The 25181-nt window shown below is 41.5% G+C and overlaps 3 protein-coding genes across 14 annotated transcripts in view; 1 reads left to right on the top strand and 2 right to left on the bottom strand.

Moving 5' to 3' along the window:
* Positions 1–20428, bottom strand: part of VWA3A (von Willebrand factor A domain containing 3A) — a 58713-nt gene extending 38285 nt beyond the window's left edge. For 4 of the 12 annotated variants that reach the window (XM_082430949.1, XM_082430951.1, XM_082430954.1 and 1 more), the window contains exons 1-5: positions 7173–10216; positions 6728–6851; positions 2750–2877; positions 2576–2653; positions 627–681 (exon numbers count right to left, since the gene is read on the bottom strand). In XM_082430949.1, the coding sequence (XP_082287075.1) occupies positions 627–681; positions 2576–2653; positions 2750–2877; positions 6728–6851; positions 7173–7306 (519 nt within the window). In that variant the 5' untranslated portion in view covers positions 7307–10216. The other 8 variants (XR_014254977.1, XR_014254978.1, XM_082430950.1 and 5 more) reach the window with 5 other exon arrangements.
* The window catches only part of PDZD9 (PDZ domain containing 9), a 365894-nt gene that overhangs the window by 266004 nt on the left and 74709 nt on the right, over positions 1–25181 (top strand). The window lies entirely within an intron of this gene.
* MOSMO (modulator of smoothened) overlaps positions 20566–25181 on the bottom strand; it is a 58566-nt gene continuing 53950 nt past the window's right edge. The window contains exon 3 of the mRNA XM_082431141.1: positions 20566–23727. Coding sequence (XP_082287267.1) covers positions 23543–23727 — 185 coding nt within the window. The 3' untranslated portion in view covers positions 20566–23542. The remainder of the gene's footprint in view (positions 23728–25181) is intronic.

Below are 25181 nucleotides of genomic sequence, written 5' to 3'. Positions count from 1 at the left end.
TCATTAGGGGTCTGAGGTTAAACGGTCCAGGGGATTTCTGCTGTTCTCACCCAGGATCTGTTTCCTCTTCTGGTAACAGCATTCTGGCTTTCCATGTGCAGCCATCTGTCTCCCTTTTCTCAGTTCATGAGGTTTGGGGGGGCTCACCCAGTCTTCCCTAACTTCCCTCGCCCCCTGTCTTTCCCCAGGAGTGAGCACTTGTTCCAGGCCCAATCAGTTAGTGCATCTCATCCTCTTGGCTATGATGACTGGTCTAAATTGGTACAGAGAGTGTCAATCCCAGGACTTGGGAGGGTGTACTGGGAAAGCAAGGTGAGATCCTTTTTGACATGTCACTTTAGCCGGTGACATGTAAGCTTAGAGCTGCTGGTGACCATCTTCCCAAGACTTGGGAGAGCCTTCCCGAGAGTAAAACCAACCCAGGGGAAAGCAGAGCTCAGAGACAAAGAATGACATCATTTGAACCCCCGGATACAGCTGTGTTTGAGTTTTTCATTTCTGTAGGTCTAGAAATTCCCTTTTTAGCTTTGGCTAATGTAAATTGGAGGTCTAGCACTTGCATCTGAAAGGGTTCTAACAAGTACAGGTGGAATGAGTGAAAGGGGGCGAAGAATGAAATCTATTACCTTCTTGCTGTTTTCTGTGAGCCACTGAATTCTCTGTTGATAGAGTTCAATAGCTCTGTCAAAACACCAGGAAGACTTGTCACCCAAGGTCAGCTTCATCACTGAGCAAAACAGCCACTTACATACATGGAAGGAAAGTGCAGATGGGACTTTCTTTCTTTTAATGTGTCTAAGGCATTGGGAGAATATAAGGCAAAATCTAGCAAAGGGAAAACTGAAGGTCTTTGTTTTCTGGGATAAAGGATGGAGGGGATTGTGAAAGGGATCAAGTGTGTGTGGGGTCCTTTTGCTGATGCAATGTTCATTATAAACAGCTGTGGTCTGGTGGAACTAGGCGGGCTTCGAGGGAGGGCCAGTCTATGGAGGATGGGGGGGGGCGTTCTCATGAGGAAGGTGGAAGAACATTCTTGCTCTTCTCAAATCTGTGTCTTTTTTTTTAATTAATTAATTTATTTATATTTATTTTTGGCTGTGTTGGGTCTTCGAAATCTGTGTCTTCTCAGGTGAGACTTCCTAGTCACCTGGACATGATCATAAATGCACAAGTGAGGCAACTCAGCAGCAGTTTCTCAGTGGATTGATGAACAAAAAACTTAGTTTTTGAATAGTAAGTGACCAGGGGAATTTCTTGAGTTTCCCTTATTGCAAACTATTCCAGTGGCTGTTTGGAGACCAGCCTGTAACAGGCACTCAAGTTAAGGACTCAGCCACGTGAATTTAACTGAATTGCCCTCACTGAGGCAGGTGGGATTTGGGGGCCCAGAGAAGGGCAGGGAAGGCCTTTGGATATAAACTCATGGGCATGGGGCAGTGGGCAGAGTCATAAGGCATGCATGAGTGTGGGTGCAGGTAAGGGCATGGGCAGGTAATGAGACGATGAGACGAGCTTGTCTTTGAGACCCAGCTCTGCTGTTTACTAGCTGTGTGACCTTGGACAAGTGTGGTAAACTCTACAGCTTCATCAGCTCCAGCATGAAGATAAGAAGACTTTATCCAAGTCAATTTGCCAAAAGTTAGTTTACTGAAAACCAATTCTCTGAAAATCAATTTGCCAAATGACCAATTAACTGAAGAGACCTGAAACATTCCTTAAATTGCTGGATTCACAATTAAAACCAATCAACCAAAATATTGCAGAAATCTTTAAAATCTGTTTAACCTTCCAACCCAATAAAATTTGCTATAAAAGTTACAGTTAAAATGTTTTGATAAATTTGGCAAATTGGTTATTTAGCAATTGACTTTTGGTTAACTGTCTTGAGAGTAACACTATATTTTGAGTTGTTGTGAGGATTAAATAAGATAATGTGTGCAGCTCTTAGCAGAATTCCTGACACATTAAGAAATGTTGGCTATTAATTATTCTAACCTTTTAAGAAACCTCAGGCAAGCAGTAATCATGGCCCATAAATTGCTACACCGGGGATGGATGGTGCTGTCAAAATCTGGTTTGGGGGAATTCCCTGGCGGTCCAGTAGTCAGGACCCCTGGCTTTCACTGCCAAGGGCCCAGGTTCGATCCCTGGTCGGGGAACTTGGATCCCACAAGCCTCTTGGTGTGGCCAAATAAATAAATAAACCAAAGAGAAGCTTTAAAAAAAAATCTGGTTTGGAAGTGGGGAGCCTGAATATTTTTGACATATATCTGTAAAAGTATTAACCCAATCAATCTGTCATCGAAAGTGGTCACTCTTAACCATTACCCATCAGACGAGGCTGTGAAGTTTTATGTGTTCACCCAAAGGGACCATGGATTTTAAAAGGCTGAGAAAAACTGATACGGTCCAACCTCGTTATTTGCAAAAACAGGAAATTGGGGTTAAAAGCGGGAAGAAGCCTGCCCAAGTTCCCACAGAGACTGTCGTTTGAACAAAGTCATTTTCAGGCTGCTCAAACCAGGTACTTCTTGAGCTCTTGGGTTGTTGGGAAGACACTGAAAAACATACTTACTCAGAAAGCTTGGATTCGAATTGGTGGATGGTCTGGGTGGAGATGTGCATTTTCCTCGTGACATTGCTACCCTCCTTCCTGAAGAAGAAAAGTCTTATGAAAGGGTCTTTTGGGCTCAGGGGGATGGACGTGTCTTGCAGGCTTGGGGGGAGAGGGGAATGGCTTCAGACTCACAGCATGGCTGTGCCCTGGCTTATCAGGTCAGCCAAGGTGAGTTTCATTGACTTTAAATTGTGCGTTAAAAGCCAATCTTCTGAATCCTCCCAGGCTGAAGGCAGCTGGGTCTCATCGCCCTGCAGCCTCTGCAAGACAGAAGCCAGAGTCAGCCAGAAACCAGTGGAAAGAGAGGGTGAAGCTGAGGGTGGTTTAGGTTCCCTGCACGTGGACCCCTAAGGGGTGCCAGCCTGACCGGTCCCACCCGAGAGCAGTCTGTTCAAGAACTTGCCTTGCTGAGGCAACAGGCAAACGCGGAGGCCTGTGCTCGGGGCCAGTTGCCCGGAAATACCCGTTCCCATCCCTCACCTCATCCCCAGTATGTGTCTAGAGGAGTCCAGCGCCACTCGCCACATCCTGCCTTGGGAGAGACTGAATACACAAACCCGCGGTGGCTAGACCCTGTACGGCAGCAGAACTCCGGCCCACAACTGTAGCAAGCAGTCCAGGGAGTCAGACCACAACCTCTGCAGCAACTGGACCGGGAAGTCAGGACACTGGCAGTGACTGCCAGCTTGCCTACTTTTCATCCCCTTTTCAGCTCAGAACCAACCAGAGAAAGCCAAACATGCCCCCAAATCAGTCACAGGAGACGCCGGCTTCTAGTTAGCCTGCCTCTGGCTTCCTTCAGGGGACACCTGAAGCTTTCCCTTTTTTTCACCATAAAGCTTTCCTTCTCCCCTGCCAACCTTTGAGTCTCTGTCAAACACAAGTGGTGGTGGCGTCTTTGTTTACTTCTGTATTTGCATTCCCTGCATCTTTTCAGGTATATGAGTTCTGCCTCCCTCTCAGTCTGAGGGATCCTCCACAAACATTTGTTGACTGATGGAAGAGGGAATGGGTTTCCCTGTCCATTCCAGAGGCCAGAAACAGGAGCAGTGGGTAAAAGTTTTAGAGGAAGAATTTCCGAGCCATCACAGGAGTCTGGCCAGGAAATGAACAAGCCCCCTTGCTTGTGCTGAGTGACACCAGTGTCACTTACATAGTACTAAGCTCAGGACGTGGGTGGTGGCCTTGGTGATGGAGCTGAAGTCGTTCACAGCAAGCATTCAACATTGGTGATACATTCTGAGAGCCAGAAGGTGGAGAGAGCTGACCTAAGACTCTGAGCCCACTTTGCCTTGTTCTGAGCCCTGCTTTGAACTAGGCACTGTCCCTGGTCCTAGGGCTACTGTGTGAACAAGATAGAAATGTTCTCGCCTTCTCAGAGCTCACATTCTAGTGTGGATAGATGGTCAGTAAAGAAAAGCAAAATCAATGATGACCATAATTTCAGCAAGGAACAACTGTATTAAGAAAGCGGGGCAGGGCAGTGTGATAGAAAATGACTAGGGTGGAGACGGGGAGGTCACTTTAGCTGAGGTGGGGGGTCAGAGGAGGCCCCTCTGAGCTGTGATCTGAAGGTTCAGAAGGAGCCAGCCCTGTGTGTCTCTGGGCACGCACAGTCCAGGCAGAGGTGGGCTTGGGGGCAGGGGCAGAGTGCTGGAAGAACGGAAGGGCGGCCACGGTGGTTGGAGTGTAGTGAATGCAGGGTAAGCGTGACGTGAGAAGAGGCTGGAAAGGTGTGCAAGGCCTGGAGCAGACAGGGATGCTGCAAGAGCTTCCGGCAAGGCCGCCATTGTCTGTGTGAATCCGTGGGCCTTACATGTCGCCAGGGTTGGCTGTGACTCAGGGTGTGGGACATGGCCTCACAAGGGGAGAGGCCGGCTCAGTCCCACGGTGAGAGAAACCGCCCTGCAGCATCCAGTGACTGTGGAAAGGGCCTGCGCGCTGCTTAGCCCACCGTGGCCCCCGACTACACCCAAAGATGGCTTTGCCTGTCTCCTGTGCGCCTGCTTGAACCCTGGGTGGGTACTGCTTGGGCTTGTCTTTGTCAGGCTCTCCCTGTAGACAGTGAGGTGATAGACAAAGGGTTGAAATTATCTGCCGTGGCTGACCGAGCTGCATTAGACAGGATTAGATCGGACAGAGGATTCGGAAGGAGGAAAGGGCAGAGGAAGAGAGGGAGGGGAGAAGGGAGTGCAGTCCTGGGCCCCCCACTTACTAGCTTTGTGATGCTGGGCAAGCCCCGTGTCTCTTTCTCTACCTGTAAGATGGGCGTGTGACGCTAAGATCTTGAACATGGCCTCGAGTGCTGCTGCATAAACGGTTCTTAACAGTGATTCTTGTTTCCCCTCAGGTTGGGTCATAAATAGAAGGTAACAAACAAACAAAAGCAATGAAAATAAACTGCTGCTATCATATTCCAGCTAGATAGTATTGGATGCCGTAAGTTCTGTGCCTGAGACCTTCTCACCCTCTGTTTCAAAAGGAAATTAGCAAGTGTTAAAGAAGTGTGAAAACACAAATAATTAGAGCAAACTCTTAAGAGTGCTTATTATGTGACAAACACTTTCCGTATATTAACTTATTTACGTCTACAAAATAGGTTCCATCGTTATTAACCTCATTTTACTGACAAGGGTGCTGAAGTATTGAGAATTAAGTAATTTGTCCGGTCACACAGCCAGTTAGTGGTGGAGCTGGGATTTAAACCCAAGCAGTATAGCTTGAGCCATGCTCATAATCACGATACTATATTGCCTTTACATTACCACAAAACTGTGACTATCTTGGTGAAGGATCGAGAGAGAACTGACTGAAAAGACAACTTCCTCAGTATGTGATTCCCTGCTAATTAATGTCCTGCCCCAGAACAGCACCGCCTGTAATCTTAGCCCCAGCTGCACACTTAGGAAAATGCTGCTCTGCAGCATATAAACACTAGGTGTCACTCTTCTCATCTTTCGGGACAACCACCTCCCTTTGGTAACACTGAACCTGGTAGACTTCTAATTCACCTCTCTTCCATTTTACTTGCATTTGAAATGATCCATCACGTTTTAGGACATGGATTTTGTATTATTAATATTTGAAGAGCCACCATTAAACACATGATAGATTTTGACTGTAGGACATACTGATTATATACTGAAGGATGTGCTTTACATACAGAAGAATAAGATCTTTGTGCTGGGGCAATCCTTTCCCTCTTTCCCACTGCTATTCATTTGTGAAGTAAAGGAGGCCCCAATTGTGGCTGATAAATAAGAGTGGTCCTTGTACACCTGGAAAGTCGTGTATTTGATAAGAAATTAGGTGAAATAAAGACTCATAGTATCAACATCTAAAGTCATTGAAAGAAGCCTTCAGAATTTCCAGCTCTATTTCCATGACATTTGCTCATTTCCATTTAATTAAACTTGCTTTCCCATAAGTGCCAATACTGGAGAAAAGTAAAACACAACTATTTTCCTGATTTTTAATTGCTAGCATTAAAACTGTATTGTTTTTGACTGATTATCATTTCAAAGGACCATTGTTAAACTCTAGTGTAGAATAGGTAGACAGTTATGGGCCAGACTTGCACGGACAACCCCTGATGACAGCAGTTTCTATGGTAGAGTAAATTGCGAGTTCTAGACAATCCATTCACCACCACAGGAAGAGAGCTCATCAACACATTGAGGGTCAGCCTAAGACCACAGTTCTGGTTATTCTAGAGGTTAATTCTCCTGCCATAACGTTCTCACTCCAATGGCACTTCCTGAAACTGATTTTTGGATCTAGATTTTAGGGAATCCTACAAGAAAAACAAATCTCAGGAAGGAGAATCTTAGAATTAAATTCCTTAGTCTTCAAGCTTTGATAACAAGGACAGTGATTTCACAACCCCCTGAATATTTAATGATATGGCCAAGAAGGCTATACAATTTCTATAAACAGCATAGAGATTCTTCAGTCACTTCTAAAGGCAGGGGATCAGAGATGAGTGCGTAATTAATCCTTTTCAGTCCTGAGATCCTACGTGAAGAAAGAAATACCCAGAGTTTAACACATTCTGCATTCCCAGACTGATTTGTAAGCAATGCCACTCAGTTAAAGCACTATGGTTTTTACCAGTAAGTCCTGTGTCTGGTTAATATGTGTAACCAGTAGTCCATTGTCTAGCTTTTGGCCACGTTCATTGATATTCTTCTGGTTCAATTGCTTCTTTGGATCTCTGTCATTGTTTCTCCTCATGCTAAAAAACACAAAGTAATTTGATCAATGCCCCAGCACCAGACATTGACTCCACATTGTCAGGGCCTCCAGAAACATTTTATTTCTGTGTAGTAACTGGGAAAGTTTCCTGTGTAGATCCCGATAAAATGTGGACTCCAGGTTCATAAGACATTTTATTGTATTGTTTTGGTAGTTAGGTAACTGAAGCCCTCAGGTATAAGATGATGCATCGACCATTTACCCAGTCTCACTTAAAGGCAGGTATTTCCCCCTCAACTTCCGTGAACAAAATATTGTTGTTGTTGTTGTTTTCATTTGGAAAGTCAGAGAAGATGCTTACCAATGATTTTCCAGAAACTTATTATCTTGACCATGGAAGATATGACTAGTTTGTGTGGCCATTATAAAAACACCCAATGCTTTTTTTCCTAAGGAGGAAAAGAATACCAGAAAAGAAAAGGGTAAGTGCAGCATATAGACAACAGCTCAACTGTTCTTTCATTCATTCATTCAATAAATACTTATTGAACACCTACTAGGTATCAGGCTTTGTGCTAGATGCTGAGGATACAACAGTGAACAAGGTAACAAAGGTTTCTCGACTTCAGCACTTTCGACATTTTGGACGAGCTACTGCTCTGTTGTGAGGCTCTCCTGTGCACTGAAGGATGCTTAGCAGGACGCCTGGCCTCTACCTACCAGATGCCAGTAACATCCCTGCCCCCCTGCAAGTTGTAACAACCAAAGACGTCTCTAAACATTGCCTAATGCCTCCTGGGGAGCACAATTGTCCCCAGTTGACAATCACTGAGCTAGACGTTGTCCTTGTCCTCCCAGAAGGGGAGAGTGATGTAAATATAGTAATAACAAATTGTGGGAAGTACTGTGAAGGAAGTAAACAGGATGATATGATAGTAATCACGAAAGGAATCTGCTTTGCATAGGTCAGGTGATCAGTGACGGTGTCTTTTGAGCTTAGACCTTTTCTTTTTAAATAAAGTATTTTATTTTATTTTATTTATTTTATTTTTATTAATTGATTATTTTTTTTGGCTGCGTTGGGTCTTTGTTGCTGTGTGCGGGATTCCTCTAGTTGCAGCAAGTGAAGACCCAACGCAGCCAAAAATAAATAAATAAATAACACCCCCCCCCCGCCCCAAATCCAGGGAATTCCCTGGCGGTCCAGTGGTTAGGACTCCACGCTCTCACTGCTGAGGGTCATGTTCAATCCCTGGTTGGGGAACTAACATCCCACAAGCCGCACCATGCGGCCAAAACCCCCCACAAATCCAAGGTCACACCCCCTCTTCTCCCTCCTGCTTAAAGCTGTTCAAAGGCTTCCCTTTATTTCTAGGATAAAGACTAAGATCCTTAAGATGGCATCTGAGGCTCGCAAGCTCTGTCTGCTGCCCACCTACCTTCCCAGCTTTCCCACTCCACCACTGCTTGCTGCTTCAGTGTTCGACAACCCCGTTCCCCTTCAGTTCCTAGAATGCTGTCCAGCTCCTTTAATCGCAGGGCCTTTTCATGCGCTGGCTTTGCTCTGGAACATTCTCCTCCCCTCCCCCCAACCACTCATCCTTGACATTTCAGCTCAAATGTTACTTCCTCTAGGAAGTCTTCCCTACCATCCCACTCTATTCCAGGTTCCTTTGTGTTATGTAAACTGTCATAGAACTGTGCTCCTTTCTTTAAAAGTAATTACCTTAATTGAGAATAATACATTTATTAGTGTGATTTTTAAGAATTGGCATCTTTCTCCCATTAGACTGTAAGTTATGCGAGAGCAGGGACTGGCAGACAGTAAATATTCTGAGGAGGGGAGGTAAACCTCCGTTCTTGAAGAACTGACTTCGCTTTCTGCTCTTGGGTTCCATGAGATACTTGTTCCTTCTAATTCCCTTCCGTTTTGCTTAAGCGACCTCATTTATTTATTTATTTATTATAAATGTATGTATGTATGTATTTATTTATTTTTGGCTGTGTTGGGTCTTCGTTGCTGCACGGGCTTTCTCTAGTTGCAGCGAGCGGGGGCTACTCTTCGTTGCGGCGTGTGGGTTTCTCATTGAAGCGGCTTCTGTTGTTGCAGAGCGCGGGCTCTAGGCACACGGGCTTCAGTAGTTGTGGCACATGGGCTCAGTAGTTGTGGCTCGTGGGCTCTAGAGTGCAGGCTCAGTAGCTGTGGCACACGGGCTTAGTTGCTCCGCGGCATGTGGGATCTTTCCGGACCAGGGCTCGAATCTGTGTCCCCTGCATTGGCAGGCGGATTCTAAACCACTGCGCCACCTGGGAAGCCCAAGTGGCCTCACTTGTATTTCTTGTTACTTGCAACAAAAAAAATATTGTCTAAAACACCGCAAGTGAGAAACTCCAGATAGAGTTGCAGCTTCAACATTGGAGCGTGCGTTCTTATGAAACCATTAAATTAAATAGCCTAATGATGGTTCGGCAACTTGCTTTTCTCTTTGAGGTCTTTAATCTTTTATTCAGAGGAATTTTCTTTTGAGAAGCACCAAGATAATGTGGCAATGTCTCAAAAAAAGAAAAAGCGGTTTTACTTCAGTATGCTTTGCTGGGAGACTCTTGTGGCAGAGACTGCTGGAATAGAAATACCTCATCAACACTGGACGCCCCGCAGTCTCAGTTCCCTCTTTTCAGTGAGTGATTAACAACCTAATGAATTCAGAGGCTTGCACGACTGGATTCTGGGATGACTTGTGTTGGCCAGTGGAGGGGTGTTTGGGTTGTATAAAACTAGCAAAACAATGTGGTGTGCTAGAAGGAGCACAGGACCATTGGGTTCTTCATCTGCAGAATGGCATGGGGATAATAGTAACTGCCCCGCCTACTTCAACTCCATCGTCAGGAGGATCAAATGCAATTGAGAATGTACAAGAGCTTTGTAAAATACAAAGGGCTATAGGAATGCAGAATACCATTTCAAAATCTGCTGCATCTTCAAGCACTTCAGCATATGACACAAGCACTCGTTCATTCCGCGCACACTTATAGAGTGCATGCTAGGTGCCAGAGAGAGCTGGTACTGGGGAGGCAGAGCTGGACAGCCCTTACCCTCAGGCCTTTGCTCAAATGAAACCTTATCAGAGAGGTCTTCTTTGATTACCCCATCTCAGACAGAACCTCCCTGCCCCTGTTTTGTTTTCTCTGAGGCACGTTTCATCATCTGATGTTCTATATATTTACTTATTATCTGTCTCTGCCCCACTCTCATCCATCAATCCACTAGAAGTAAGATCCATGAGGGCAGGGACTTAGTTATGTTCACTGTTAGAACCGTTTTATGTAAACATTGCCTAGAAAATAGTAGTTGCTAAAAAAACATTTGTTGAATAAATGTACTCAGGGCAGGTCCAGAGTTTAGAGAAAGGTGGGCCACATTACCTTGGGAGACTGGTCACAGGAGGGGAAGAGAACATGCAAGCCGGTCCTTAGGAGATGGCATCTTGTCGAAGGGAGACAGGTAGCCCTGATTAGTGGATAAAAGAAAATCTTCAGCTAACTTCCTGATTTGCTAACAGCTGGATCTAGGATTCTCTTAAATATCCAGGATAAAGCCACCCCCAGGGTTTGTATTTTTAACTGCCTAATAACCTCTAGTCTTTTCCCCCATCCAATCCATTTTACAATCTGCTGCCAGAATGATTTTTCTGATATGCAGAATTGTTCATGTTACTACTTGTTTAGAACCCTGCCATGGCTTCTCAGTACCGTGGACAAGCAAGTCAAACCTTCACAAGGCTTTTCATTCCATTTGGATCTATTCTTTGCTTACCTCTCTACCTTATCCTGCATCCTTCTACACACCCTGGTAACCCCTACCTACACACACCTTGCTAATTCATACTCTTCTTTGTTCAAGTTGGACCTACTTCTAGAATTGCCCTTTGCCCTTTTTCTTTGACAAGAAAACCCAGGAAGTCTTTCCTGAACCCCATTTGCTGCCCCCCAACCCCCAAGGAGGAAACCATTCCCTCCTATTGCTGCCTCCTGGCTGTCTCTTACCAAGTTGTCACAGCCCTTCTCAGGAGCAGCCCCATTACTTCCTTGTCTACTGTTGTACCCCCAGCACGTAGCACAATGCCTGGCAGGTAGGGAGCAGGTGCTTAAGACCCAGGCTCCCTAAATCTTTCTCACTTAGTCCAGAGCTTAGAGTCTGGGCCTCCCCCCGCCCACTCTTTTACCACCCTGTCAACCTTTGTGACTCTCAACCTCACCTGCATTTCTCCATTTATTTCTCCATCTTTGGGAGAAGGGCCCCTGGTCATCCCAGGACTCTTTTCGCTGGTTCTCACTTCTAGTTCCTCCAAGCTCCTCCAAGCAACTCAACAGTGAAGGTTGCCCTGTCGGGAAGTGTTTGCTGGTCTCCAAGGTAACAGACTGCACCATTGCAGCTTGAGGCACGGACAGGGAAAAACCTTTCTCACCGCTGGGAAAAAATTACCACTTTGTTGTTCATAACAACCTCTCCCTGGGCACTCTGCTTTTCTCTGCCCCCGCAAAGGCTAGGGAGCAGGATTTGGACCTCTTTTCTATTTTTAGAACCTTTGGGTCAGCAGAAAACTGTGGTTTAGACCAGTGGAGCCCTGGTGCCTGCTGCCTTCCTGTGGTAGGAACTGAAGAAAGCAAGCAGAGAACCTGCGACATGCGTGAAAGGTGGTAACCTTCTCTTCCTCCTCAGAGCCCCCCAGACACACTCCTTGGGAGAGGTCTGGCAGTCCCTCACCCCTGCCGGGTCCATCTCCACCCAAACCGGGCTAATACAGCAGCAGACTCAGTGACCTTTTAGCATAAGAAGAGATCATCTACTGCAGTGCTTCCCAAACCCAGGTGCCCATCAGAATGATCTGGGTTGTTTGCTAAGAAAACATACGTACATTCCCATCTGGGAGATTGATACAGAACTGTAGCAAAGTGTAGGAACATGAATATTTAACAATGGCCCCAGGTGATTATGATGTAACCAGCCCTTAGCCCACAGTTGGGGACCTTTCCAACTCCTTCTATGGAAATCAGGAGAGATGAAGTGATGTGCTCAATGTCAACTAGCTTGTAGTGGCTAAGGGAACTGCACTTAGTTTTTCTTATCCAGGTCATTTCTCAAATCACGACCTTCACTTTCTGAATCTTTAATTTATAATTTAGAACATGTGCTACTTGTGGTAGTCACTGTATGGTAGAGAACCCCTTCAGATGTTGACCCCAGTGCCTCCTATAGGCCAGATCAGAAACAACAAAACCCTTCAAAATAGACACAGCTTACCTACCACTAGTCGCTCTGGGCAGAAGAGTCATGGGGTGTAAATCGTGGCATTTGGTCAACACCAACAAGGCAGGAGAGGAGGGAGATCAGAAAGAGGTAAGAAAGTCAGAAGAGGGAAGAGTCACAAGAGGCTGAGAGCAACCAACCAAAGGCTACTCTGTGAGCCAGAGGTAAGTGTCCTTGTGCCCACCTTACTGGAAATCCTGGGTAGAGGGGCTGGCTAACTTTGAGACACCATTTTTGGAGACACAGGGGCTCAAGATAGATGGCTTATCACCCTCACAACGTCCTTTGCTCCTAGATACATGGGTTTTCAACATTTTACAAGAAGTAAAACCCAACATTGAAAAGTTCTTTGTTACTGCTTTTTTTCTACTTGAGTTTACACGACACATGTTCTGGATGTATTTGTGCCAGATGGATAAAGCAGAGTAAGATTTTCAGGCTGTAAGACCAGCCAAGGAGAAAGCTCTGTGCTGGTACCATCTTTCTCAGTTCTCCTCAGGCTGTATATAGCTCATGATTGGCCCCATGTAAGGAATCAGACCACAGTAGGAATTTCTTTTCCTCTTACCTTAGGTTCTTGGGACCTGATGGGTCACCTTATCTCTGGTCTTTATTTAAGGGGCTCTAAACTGTTCCCATTACTCAAAATATATTTGCTATGATCTGAATGTTTGTGTCCCCACCCCGCAATTCATATGTTAAAAACCTAACCCCTAATGTGATGGTATTAGGAGTTGGGGTCTTCAGGAGGTGATTAGGTCATGAGGGCAGAGCCCTCATGAATGGGATTAGCACCTTTATACAAGAGAGCTGACAGAGCTCCCTAGCCCCCTTCCACCATGTGAGGATATGAGAAGTCTGCAACCCAGAAGAGGGCCCTTGCCTGACCGTGCTGGCACCCTGATCTCGAACTTCCAGCCTCCAGAACTGTGAGAAATAAATTTTTTAAAAGTGATGTTGCAGTGAATATTGTTTTGTATCTTAGGTTCACAGCATGCTCACTTCATGGCAATGCCTGACTTGAACTGGCATGAGGCTAGTTACAGTCTTTATTTGTTCCCTTTAATGTGAATATTTAGATGTTTTGTGATTACGGAATACTGCTTCATTCTCTGATCGGGATGTTACATAATATATAGCATAGACACCTCATTGATTTTTTTAAGTCTGAAAAAAATTGAATTCCAAAGATCTTTTAGCTTTTTGATAAATACCATAGTGATGTGTCATATTTAGTCCCTATTATCTTCAGGTGTTAAAATGAGCAGATAATGGTGACTTTGATGGTTTTGTTTTCAGCATCTAAAATTCCTCTTTTTTGGGAGTTCCTTGGTGGTCCAGTGCTTAGGACTCTGCACTCTCATTGCCAAGGGCCCAGGTTCGACCCCTGGTTGTGGAACTAAGATCCCATAAGCTGCTCATGCCACGGCCAAAAAAAAATTCTCTTTCCCTTTTTTTTTTAAATTGAGGTATAATTGACATATAACATTACATTAGTTTCAGGTGTACAACATAATATGTATATATTGGGAAATGATCACCACAATAAATCTAGTTAACATCTAGTTAAATTTGTTTTTTATAAGCCACCTAAGTCTGTGGTGTTATAGTAGTCCAAACAGGCTAAGACAATATTATTGTGTGATATATTTCTTTAGGTATTAATTTGTAATTTGCTCTATTTCTTTCCTCCATTTCAAGCAGTTGCAGGTGCTTTTTAAGAAGCGGCTTGAAGTCAACAGTTTTTCCTGTCTTTTGTAAAAGCCTAAGCTACCTGAAAGATTATAAAGTGACATGCCAAAGCACAGGAGGTGAGGGATGTGTTTAATGTCAAGAGGAAAGTGGGAAGGTATATAAAGATTCTTTTAGTTAAAAGAGACAGAAACCCAGTTCAAACTGGCTTAAGGGAAAAAGGGAATTTATGTGATCAGATAAAAGAAAAATCCAGGGATAGTTCTGGCTTCAGGCATGGCTTGATCCAAAGGCTAAAATGTTAACAGAAATCTGTCTCCACTTCTCAGCTTCTTTTCTTCTGTGATGGCTTTATTCTTAGGTAGACTCTTTAGGAGTGGTTGGTAAACTTGGGACATCAGCACTAAGCTTTCCCCTCCATAGCTTTTAGCACCCTAAAGGAAGGAGAAGAACTCTTTTCCAGGAGTTCCAGCGAAGTCCCAGGCTTCGCTTGGTCACAGGACATGCTCAATCTTGAACCAATCACTGTGACTCTGATTGGCCAGACCTGGTTTCTGCACCTAGTCCTGGAGCCAGAGGGTGAAGTCAGCCCCATGAAAAGAGCTGTTTTTGTAGTTTTATTTGTTTTGTTTTGTTTAACCAAAGAAGGGGACACTAGGCAAACAAGACTGAGGAAAGCCAAAGGGGAGAGAACAGTCCCCAGATAAACAGAGGTCAAGAAATCAGATCTGAAAAATCAGAGGGAGGAGGGACCTGCCCCGTGTTTGGTAGCAACAGTGGTGAGATGGCAAGACCTGAGAGGAAATGGGTCCTCGGTACATACAGGAAGAAAGTCCAGAGGCATAGGGGCTCACAGCTCACCAAAGGTTACCATGCCCCAAGCGTGGGATTGGGTACTGTAGAACTACTGCACCATTCGGCCTGGAACAGTTGATGTTTCAGCAGCAGTGGGTATAGGCAAATGACAAACGACCAGAGGGGACTTTCTAAAGTTTCAGTCATGGATCTCTGCACAACCCTAGGGTATCCCCAATGGCCAATAGATTTCCTACCAACAAGGAAGAAGGGATCTAGTTGATTTTTTAAAGTGCTACAGGGAGAATAGGAGATGGCTTCTTTGGGAAAATTTCCCTGGGTGCTCAATTCTCAAAAGGGTTCCGATGAAACCAATGGATAACATGGTATAATTCACCAGTCAAGGAAGTAAGCCCTATAAAATACCACTGAGCAATGATTGCAGAAATCTTGACAATGAGCAGGGAATGATGGCAGATTAAACACAACTTAATGATAACTTACATAATTTTTTTCTTTCAACAAAATATGTAATATTCACAAGTAGAGACTACTTTTTATGGTTGTTTGCATTCCACATCCAGAAGAAGCAAACCATAGATTTAGCTGCTCATGTCTGAGCCAAGGAATCATGCAACTGGGACAAGCTATTTTTATTTCGTTTAGACTAGCCAAACTGGCAATGTGGGACAGCAGAAGCAGTCCTAGATTTGAAGTCAGGGAACCTAGGTTTGAAACCCAGATTCCCTAATAGAACTTTGGGTAAATTGCTCACCCTTCTGATCCTTAGTGTTTTCTAGTCTATACAATACCATCTCCTACTTCATAGGAGGAGTATTAATCAAGATGACATATGGAAAAACACAACATGAATTTAATGTTAGTTTCTTTCTCTAAACTCTAATGAATGCCACTATTTTTTAACCACAGTTTTTCAAAAAATATGAATTGCCTTAATAGAGTAGTTGATATGCTTCGGTTAGAATGTCAGATTATTATGATATTTGGGAAGTTTCTGTCATCTAAGGGCTAAGTTCAGAGCAGCATTATTTGTAATAGCAAAGACTTGGAAACAACTTAAATGTACAACAACAGGGGAAGAGAAATATATCTATATCTCTACAGTGTGTAATAGAGGTATCTATCTATACTATACAGCCATTAAAAATGAGGAAGATCTATATTTACTGACACTGAAAGATATTCATCCTAAATTAAGTTAAAAAAGAAAGTAGTGGTAGTTATGTATAATATGATCTTGCTTTTGTTAAAACAATTGAACAGGACACACCCATCTCACACACACACACATATAAACACACCATACACACACACACACACACACACACTGTAAAGAAAGCAAAATGTCTGAAAGAATACCTAATAAACTGTCAACAGTGGTACTCTCTGGAAGGTGGATTGTGTGGGAGGGAACTTTTAATTTCCTATATTCATTAAAAAAAATTTACAGACAGGTGTTACTGTAAAAAAACAATTCTTTTGTCCCAGTTTAGGGTCATGTTAACTTCCTTCTCCATAGTAGCACTTAGGACAAGAGAAAAAGTTACTGGGACTTCCCTGGTGGCACAGTGGTTAAGAATCCGCCTGCCAATGCAGGGGACACAGGTTTGATCCCTGGGCCAGGAAGATCCCATGTGTCACGGAGCAACTAAGCCCGTGCGCCACAACTACTGAGCCTGCGCTCTAGAGCCCAGGAGCCACAACTACTGAGCCTGCGAGCCGCAACTACTGAAGCCCGCATGCCTAGAGCCCATGCTCCGCAACAAGAGAAGCCACCGCAATGAGAAGCCAGCGCACCTCAACGAAGAGTAGCCCCCGCTCGCCGCAAATAGAGAAGGCCCCCAGCACAGACAAAAAAAAAAAGTTACCAATGACCCAGAAAGCAGAAATGAGGTAAAGTATTTGAGTGGTGTGTGTGTGAGTGGGACTGCAACACACAAGTCCATTTTGCTCTCACTAATTAATTAGCAAAATATGTAGAAGATGAGGTAGTAAAAAACTTTCTTAGATATGTGGATTATTTTTTTTCCCCTAGAGTGGATAGTGGAAGGGGTTTTTTTTTGGTGGTTCTTCAACTGCATTTGTATTTTGCCATAGAAAACAAAGCAATGTAAAAGAAAGGGTTTTTATTTTTTATTTTTATTTATTTATTTATTTATTTATTAAAGAAAATACTTGAATTGTCTTACACAACTAAATTAAGTATTTAAACAACATGAAAAGAGTGCCAGAGTCAGGACACGGTATTTATTTTACTGACTTGCCCCAACAGATAATAAATAGAGATTGATTTAATGGTGACCGAACACATTGAAAGTATCTACTAAAATGTGCCATAAGATGGCCAGTTGGGGATAACCACATCTAAAATGAGATCAAATCCTTGAGTCCGTTCCTTTTAGCAGAAATAATTAAAACCATCTTGGCAGAACCAAGTCTCTGCAAAACATACCAAATGTATGGACGGCTTCAAGAGAACGGAGAACCCACAAGCTTGAAGAAGCCTCCAGAGAGTTCTCTTCAGGATCGACAGGGTACTTGCATCATCCTGGTCCTCTGTATAAGTATCAATATTAGAGCACTGTGAATTTAGTAGTAAAGGGTCTTGAGTCCAGAGAAATCCTAAGGAGGTCAGCAAGACTGGCATATTATACAGTCAAATACTTACCAGTAAAATAACCACACTTACTTATAAAGGCTGATGATCTATGCAAGCTTCTGCTTTCAGGAAAAATTTCACTGAAACAATCCTGGAAGACAGGTGACTGGGCCTTTCGCATCTCCAGGAAATATAGTTTCATAATTTTCCTTTATAACCTAACCCCAAATTTAATCATGATAATTCATGTGTAAAGCACTGTGTCAGGTCTCTGGACTACGAGAAAGCCACATTCCTTGAGTTCAAGAGTTTATGATCTAGTTATAGAGAAGTATTTAATAACATCAGCAGCTAACACTTGAAGGCTTACTATGTACCAAGAACTTTCCACACTTTATCTCATTTAAACCAACAATAACCCTATAAGGTAGGTACTATCAGGCCCGGTCTACAGATGAGAAAACCAAGGTGCACAGAGGTTAAGTGATTTATTAAGTGATTTATTGTGGAACTGAGACTTGTATCCAGGCAGTCGATTCCCCTCTAGTAAGTTCTGTTACAGAGGTACAAGCAAAAGAGAAACAAAGCACAAAAAATTAGATTATTTCAAATATAGGAGGGATTAAAGAAACTGCAAGGGGGAGGTCATACAGGCAGAGCTAAGACAGAGAGCAAGGTGTAGTAAAAGAATGGAGAATAGGCTGGTTTATCAGTAAAAAGCGAAAAGAGAGAATGATGGGAAATAAGGCTGAGGAGACAGCTTGAAGCCAGCTCATCAAGGGTTTTCAGTATTATGCTAAAAAAGTTTGGATTTCATTCTGTAGACTGCTGACGTGACAGGAACTCGAATAAACAAGTGAAAAGTTTCTTTTGTGTTAAGATTATTTTGGCAGAAATGATCTGGATGAATTGAAGTAGATGGAGATTAGTTGAAGAAAGATTCGTTTAAGTGGCTATAGAATTTGAAGAACTGTCCTAGGCCAAAACTGTCCAAGGCCTATTTGTCAAAGACATTCTTTTCTACATTGAGTGTTCTGAGACCTAGTTATGTGACTCTGGGAAAGTCAATAAGCCTTTGAGTCCTTGATTTCTTCATCTGGAAAATGGAAACACTGAACATGCTTTTAGATTTCACCCAGCTCTGAAATGTTACAAGTCTCATGAAAAATTTCTTCTTGAAATTTAATCTTGGGTGGTCTTAGTCTTTGGAACTGGGGCTTCTTTGTAGAAACCTTGAATGTGCTTCAAAATACATCCCAGCATTTTTTTTTCCCTGCTGGGAAAAGAACCAAAATTCTAAAAAAATAATACAGCATTATGCTTTCTATCTTTAATACAATTTATAAATAACTACTTTTATTTTGTTGCTGGGTAACTGTGACCCAGAAGAGTTGACTTTGCATAAAAGGAACCCACAGTCCACTAGTCTTGGTGTTTTTCCTATAATCTTCTTATACAGTGGTTAGAAGAGAGTTGATGGAAGAGTAACTCAAAATAATTTTTTCACCCATGTTATTGTTTTTAAAGACAGTCTGTTGCCTTTTCCTACAGTATTACCAAAGAGAAGAAAAGTGTTTCCTTCCCCTCTCTTAGAAGTTCAGTATTTAGTCAACCATTACAATTTCCAGTTGACCTATTCATTAATGTTTATAGAAAAGAACTCTTCAAATACCTCTAATCTGTGTCATAAATCAGGGTAAGATTTGAATGGTGGAAAGGTAGAGTGACCAACTCATCCCTGTTTGCCTGGAACTTTCTCAATTATAGCACTGAAAGTCTCATGTCCCAGAAAAGCCCTGTCTCAGGCAAACCAGGATGGTTGGTCACCCTAAGAAGATGACGTTAAGGTCCAGAAGCCAAGAACACCCAAATCCTACCTTGTCTTAAACTCCCGACTCCGCATGAGGCTCCTGCAGAGGCCATATAAAGGAGAGACAGCAGCAACGGGTAAGTATAGTGTTTCATTTGATTACTAGTTATTATTAGGCTAGGTCACTCCTGATACTCCTAGAGAGAGTTACAGTAAAGCTGTGATGGAGCACACGGATAAGTCTAGAGACCAAAGGGTTCTATATTGCTCCTTCAACCCAAATTTTAAAATCTTACAAGCTAAGAGGACTTTGGCCTGAAATAAAGTACAAACAGAAGAATGAAGCAAAGATGAAAGGGCTTAGGTCGATGTGCAAGGAAAAAAGGAAAGAGAAAGGAGAGCCTTGGCTCAGTATCTCTCTCCTAGTCCATGGAAACATGATGTAGAAGAGAGTGCCACATGTGTGTGGTCTTTTATTGCTGAGTGCCTCTTCTTATTGGTAAACGTAGCCTAATCCATGTTCTGGAACATTAATAGCATCTCCTCCCGAAGGGGGAGCTAGGAGTGAGAGTGGAAGAAGAGAGGGGAGACATTCCCCTGGCACAATGCTAACAACAGAACTAAACCAAGAGGCATGGAAGTGTCACTGTGTGAATATGTGAAACCTCTACAAGAAATTCATTTCTGAAATAAATTTTTAAATTCAAAGCTTATTTCAAAGTAATAGAAGCCTTTTTAGTTTCTTTAGTAGACAATTTATTTTGATAAACTTGCTCAATAACAAAAATACAAGTGAAGAAAATTATGTTCATTTTATACAGTTTGTATTAACAATTTGTTTTGAAACTATTAATCGAAAAATGTTATAACCAATTAGAAAACAATTCTTAATAAAGTTTGGGGTAATATACAGGCCGTGATGACAAACTTTAAAATCTCTTGAGGTGATATAACTAATAAGTCCTATGTAGGGAAGCCAACCTACACAGGTCACTTTTTTCCTTCATATATTTTTATCCTTCAAAAATTAGTTCTGAAAGACAGCTTACTGCTTTGAATTGTGAATGTAAATTTAATATTTTAAAGAAGATCAAAGTGGGTTGATAAAACAGTTACTACAATCAGAGTAACTGTGGCTAGTAGTCTTTTAATAAAGACAAAATAAATGCAACATGTTCCTCCCATGAAGCCCACGATGCAAAATAATAGCTAAGAGTAGTATATTCAAAGTTAGTTTCCAATACTTTTTCAGGGTCTTTCCTCTAAATCAATAGGTTGTATGTCACCAGGACTGTTCATTGTTTTACTTAAGAGATTAAACAGTGAATTCACAGAACATCAAGTGGGGATATCAAAGATTTAGGCAAAAGGGTAAAAACAAATGAAGTGTTTTGGTCATCTAGAACATTAAGAAGAAAAAAAAAAAGAGCCGTCCTTCAAAAACAAAACAAATGAAACGGAAAATAGGCTTATAAGAAGTAGAAGAGTCAGAAAAATTACATACACACATTAACAACATAGAACATGGATTACCTTTGGAAAGAATCATACTGAAATGTTTGCTTTTAATGAATTGAAGATTTTTCATGTTTACAGATGTTTAGGCATGTTCAATAGGAGCTTCCAAAACTTTCAAACTAATTAAGTCTTGTGCAAATAAAACCTATAAATATTTTTCAGCAGATTTTACAGTGATATTCTTAGGTATGAGAAGAATGCACACACTCTAAAAACAATGTAACAGACAAAAATTTGACAAATGATTGCACCATTTAACAGTGTTTTATATACAGTTTACAAGATATGATTTCCTGCTATAAATTAATACTGTACTATATAGTACTTATTATAGTGACCTTTTTAAAAGCAACTGCTGACAGTTGTCTATCTTTTCACTTACAGGATTTATAGAATTTTATCTGAATGAGTCCATTTCAATGTTTGGTCTGGAAGAGTACAAAGATCTGACTTCACATACTACTTGATGGGATGGTTTTAATCCTGGGTTAGAGTGCTGACTGGTTAGAGGGAGCTTTCCCCTATCAGCCCTTTGTGCACTGGACCTCCAAGACAATGATGAAATTAAAGACAATTTAATGGTTTGTGTAATAGATACAAATAAAACCGTAAATTCTGCAATCTTATATGCAATACCACTGTAAGTGAAAGACGTAAACAGTGGGGAAATTCTTAGCAGCTGAGAAACTTTCTCTCCCCATGCTCATGATCCAGTTAAAAATATTTTGAGAAACTATTTACAATAAAATTCATCTTTTGGAAGAGAAAAGCTCTTGGTCATATCATAAGTTAATTTGAACCATACTTTGCTAACCCTTTATTTCAGTGGTATAATGGTGACAACCAAAGCTTTCCTTCAAAGTGATCCATTTGACTGAGGTCCAGTCAAATCGCAATGGGAACTGCCATCCCAAATGTCCATAGCACATGTCCAGTGGTATTCTTAGAACTGACCAGACATCATAATACTTGGGGAAAATTAATCTCCCTCAGGCATTTCCTAGAGGTTTCTTTGGACTCTGGGAAGGAAATGTGTGACATGCCCCCAGCACACTCAAGGAACTCACCCCAGTGGTGGTCTACCTCTTACCTGACTCCTGAGTGAGCTGAAACACTGGGGTTTTCTTCCACAATAAAATACTGCTGAATTAGCAGTAAGATATGTGAATGTTAAACAAGCCAGTGTGAAACACATCAGGCTCCTCCATTTCATACCTTGAATATCTGAGGAGGCAGCCCCTTAAATGAAGTAATCATTTAAAAAACAACAACAGTGCATTCATTTCAGTTTGTGTGAAACAAGGGACCCTAACTCTTCTGATAGGGACGTTTCGGTTGCCGTTGCCATGAAAGACTCCATTGCCATGAAAAACCCTCCTGCCGCACATTTCAAACAGGAGATTATCTATTGTGTTCACCTGGAAAAACAACTAAGCATTGACATGAAGACATGGAGATGTGGAGAAGAGAAATACTATATTTTAAAACTATCTGTGGGCTCAAGGGTTAGCTGCAATGCTTCTTTCTGGAAGAAATGTAAAGCTGTGGGTTTAGTACAGCCCTTTAAAGTAAATGCAAAAATGTTAGCTTTTAGCAAACAAAGGCATATAGCATTTAAAGAAAATACTGTATTGCTCGGGTTTTTGGTAAAGGAGATTATTAATAATGCTTAGATGGAAAGAAACATAAATTTAATTTTTATGGCAGAGTGAAGTTAGTGTTATAAATAGCCAAAATATTGTAAATTGATATTACTAGTGAATTTTGTATTTATGTAAAGTTGTGTGCTTAAACATATAAAATGCTTTATTAATGTAACAGAACGAGCCAGTAGAAAAAGAGAACCTCTGTACAACAGACAACAGTTGCCAATAATTTAAATAGTGTCAGATTCCCCAAATTATAAGGTTTGACATGATCTTACCTTCTACTATCATAAACAAATAAATTAACCCTACAAAGAATTTTAGCTTAACTTAAAATTGCACCTAGAAAGGTATGGGATTATTTGTACCTATTACAAAAACCTGTTAAAATCAAGGGCTGCTACAAAGAATGAGGTAAACTGAAGACTCTCTCCACTATGCAGCCTTCAGATAAATGGCTTTTTTTCTATTGAGTTCTAGGTTTGCACACCACAGTGTTTTGCTAGCAAAGCATTCAGAGTTCTCTTCCAGGAACTGTTTGCATGTGTGTGTATATAAATTTACACACACACATACACACACACACATATATACACACTGTATACTGCATCAGCAAAATATATATATTATATATATATTTATATAAATATAAGGAAAATTTCCCCCACCCAACCCCCCGCCCCCAACGACATGTTTCTTAGTGTTTGATTTTTTTTTTTTTTTTTTTTGTACACAGAGAATAGGGAATTTCAGAATTTTTACATACATTTTAGCAAACGAGTTTTGATCTATTGGCTTCTTGGTGCGGTAATGCAATGGCAATCCATTCTGGTGCCAAAGGCTCATACCATTACAAGGAAGCTGTGAACTCTAATTTCTTAGGAGGTGAGGCCAGCCCCACATGAACTTCTCTTGCATCCCTCTGGTCCGCCATGATTCATAAATACTTAGACTTATTTTTTCCTCCCTCAAATGAATCATTAGACGTTAAAAATGGAACAACAGAGTCACAAAGGGCCACATGCTTTTCAGTATAAAGCATTCTCCTTCACTAGGTTGCTATCACAGTGCAGACCTGACTGCCTGAATATGCTCAGGAGATTTAGTCAATATTGTCTGTATTTGGTTATGGAAAAGGCTCTCCTTATTTTTTGTTTTTAAATCCAAAGTGCATAGTGAGAACAAATCAAAGCATTTTTTTTTCTTTTCAGCATCAGTGTCATCTAAGCATCTTCCTATGCGAGGACTACTCAGATGCCTTGCCTTTGTCCTCCCCACCCTCCAAAAATAAAAAAATAAAATAAAATTAAAAATAATAAGAGTCAAGCAATTCAGACATTCATCAGCCTGGTAAACAAACTTTGCCGGCAAATAGAAGTCCTACTATTGTAAAGAAAATTGATAAGACAAAAAGTACATATGATGACCCAACTACTGTGTTGTTGGGTAATTTATATGGTTGACCTCCGACTTCATTGATGTAAAATCCTATTGGAAATATTAGGGCAGCCATACAGAAAAGGATCACTGTAAAACAAACCAGAACACAACATTAGTAACATGGTTTGGTGATTAAGAAAACAATGAAAATTTGGCACAAAGGAAGTTTATAAGAAGGGTTGTGGATTGATGACATGGTCAAATCTGTTACAACATGGGTCACTTATCAAAAGATTTGTGTATACTACAGATCCCCAAAGCCTAACAATTAAATACAGTAAAAGTTAGCTTAGCCTTTTACATAGTTTTGAATATCAGCATTAAGGAAGGCCTCCAAACCTACTGAGTACTCGTATATACAATTCCTGACCATTTAAAGTAGTGACTAAGGGCTCTGGCTAGTGTCAGACAGGGGCTAAGTTCTCGCTCTACTACTTACTAATGGTGTAATCTTAGGCTTCTGAAATTCTGAAAATGGGTAAGTATGTAGTACAAGGATAAACAAAACAATGTCAAGTCCTTTGCACAGTGACAGGCTGATAGTAAGTGCTGAATAAATGCTGTATATTATTATTATCCTAGCATTATTTTGCCAATTCTCTGCTCTCTCAGTTGGTACTAGCTATAAGGAATTGAGAAAAGGTGCATACAAATATAAATACTATTTATCTTACTCTGATTTAAAATCAGCTAGTGGAAAGAACCACGGACTTCTGGGATGAGGAGCAAATTGTCAAATTGGTTATCTCTCATCATGGACAACGTTCCAAAAAAAAAAAAAAATCTCCCAGGTTTCTGACTACAGAGTTTAAAGTGGGGGAGAGTGGGGAAATCTTTTGAGTTTTGTATGCAAACACAATGAAATATATTATTTGCTAAAATGCTTCTAGAAAGATATCAGAAAACCCAGTGTCTGGGCAGAAGTAATTCCACAGTTGGCTGTTTTAGGAAACCATGTGCTCCCCTGTGCTACCAAAGCAACACTCTTCTTAGGGAACACAAATTACCTACAGATAGGCTGGCGTTTCCAAGAAAATATTTTATGCTTTTTGAAAGCATGTTGGTCAAATGTTCATAGTCTTTCAAATTTCTTTGAAGGCAGAAACATTTCTTCAGTGTAATGTCATTCTATAGTCATTCCCAATATTAACTGAATGAGAAAACTTTTCTCAGTTAAACCCATCCCTAGCAATACTGACAGAGTCCTGGATAAATATACCAGCTGACACTTGTCCTAAATTATTTTTGTGTTACTCAATCTACAAAATTTAATAGGAGAGTCCTGAAAAAGCCAGTTAGGAATATTTCCAGGAAGGAAGCTCCAGAAATGCTGTAAAAAGTAACATTTTCTTAAGTAATACACTAGTTTAAGAAACACACCAGCACTCTCGTTTGCTTTGCACCATTTAGATGGATTATTTTATATTAAGCAGACATAGAATCTGTTTCATTTTGGGCATATGACCACACCAAATAATGTTACATAAGCAGATTTAGATTCTTTTGGATACCTACTACAGAACAAATGAAAAATTCACGTA

The sequence above is a fragment of the Balaenoptera physalus genome, assembly GCF_965194825.1.
Source record: "Balaenoptera physalus genome assembly, chromosome: 16".
Lineage (NCBI taxonomy): Eukaryota > Metazoa > Chordata > Mammalia > Artiodactyla > Balaenopteridae > Balaenoptera > Balaenoptera physalus.
The sequence above is the reverse complement of the archived record's forward strand: the minus strand, read 5'-3'. Positions and strand labels throughout refer to the sequence as shown.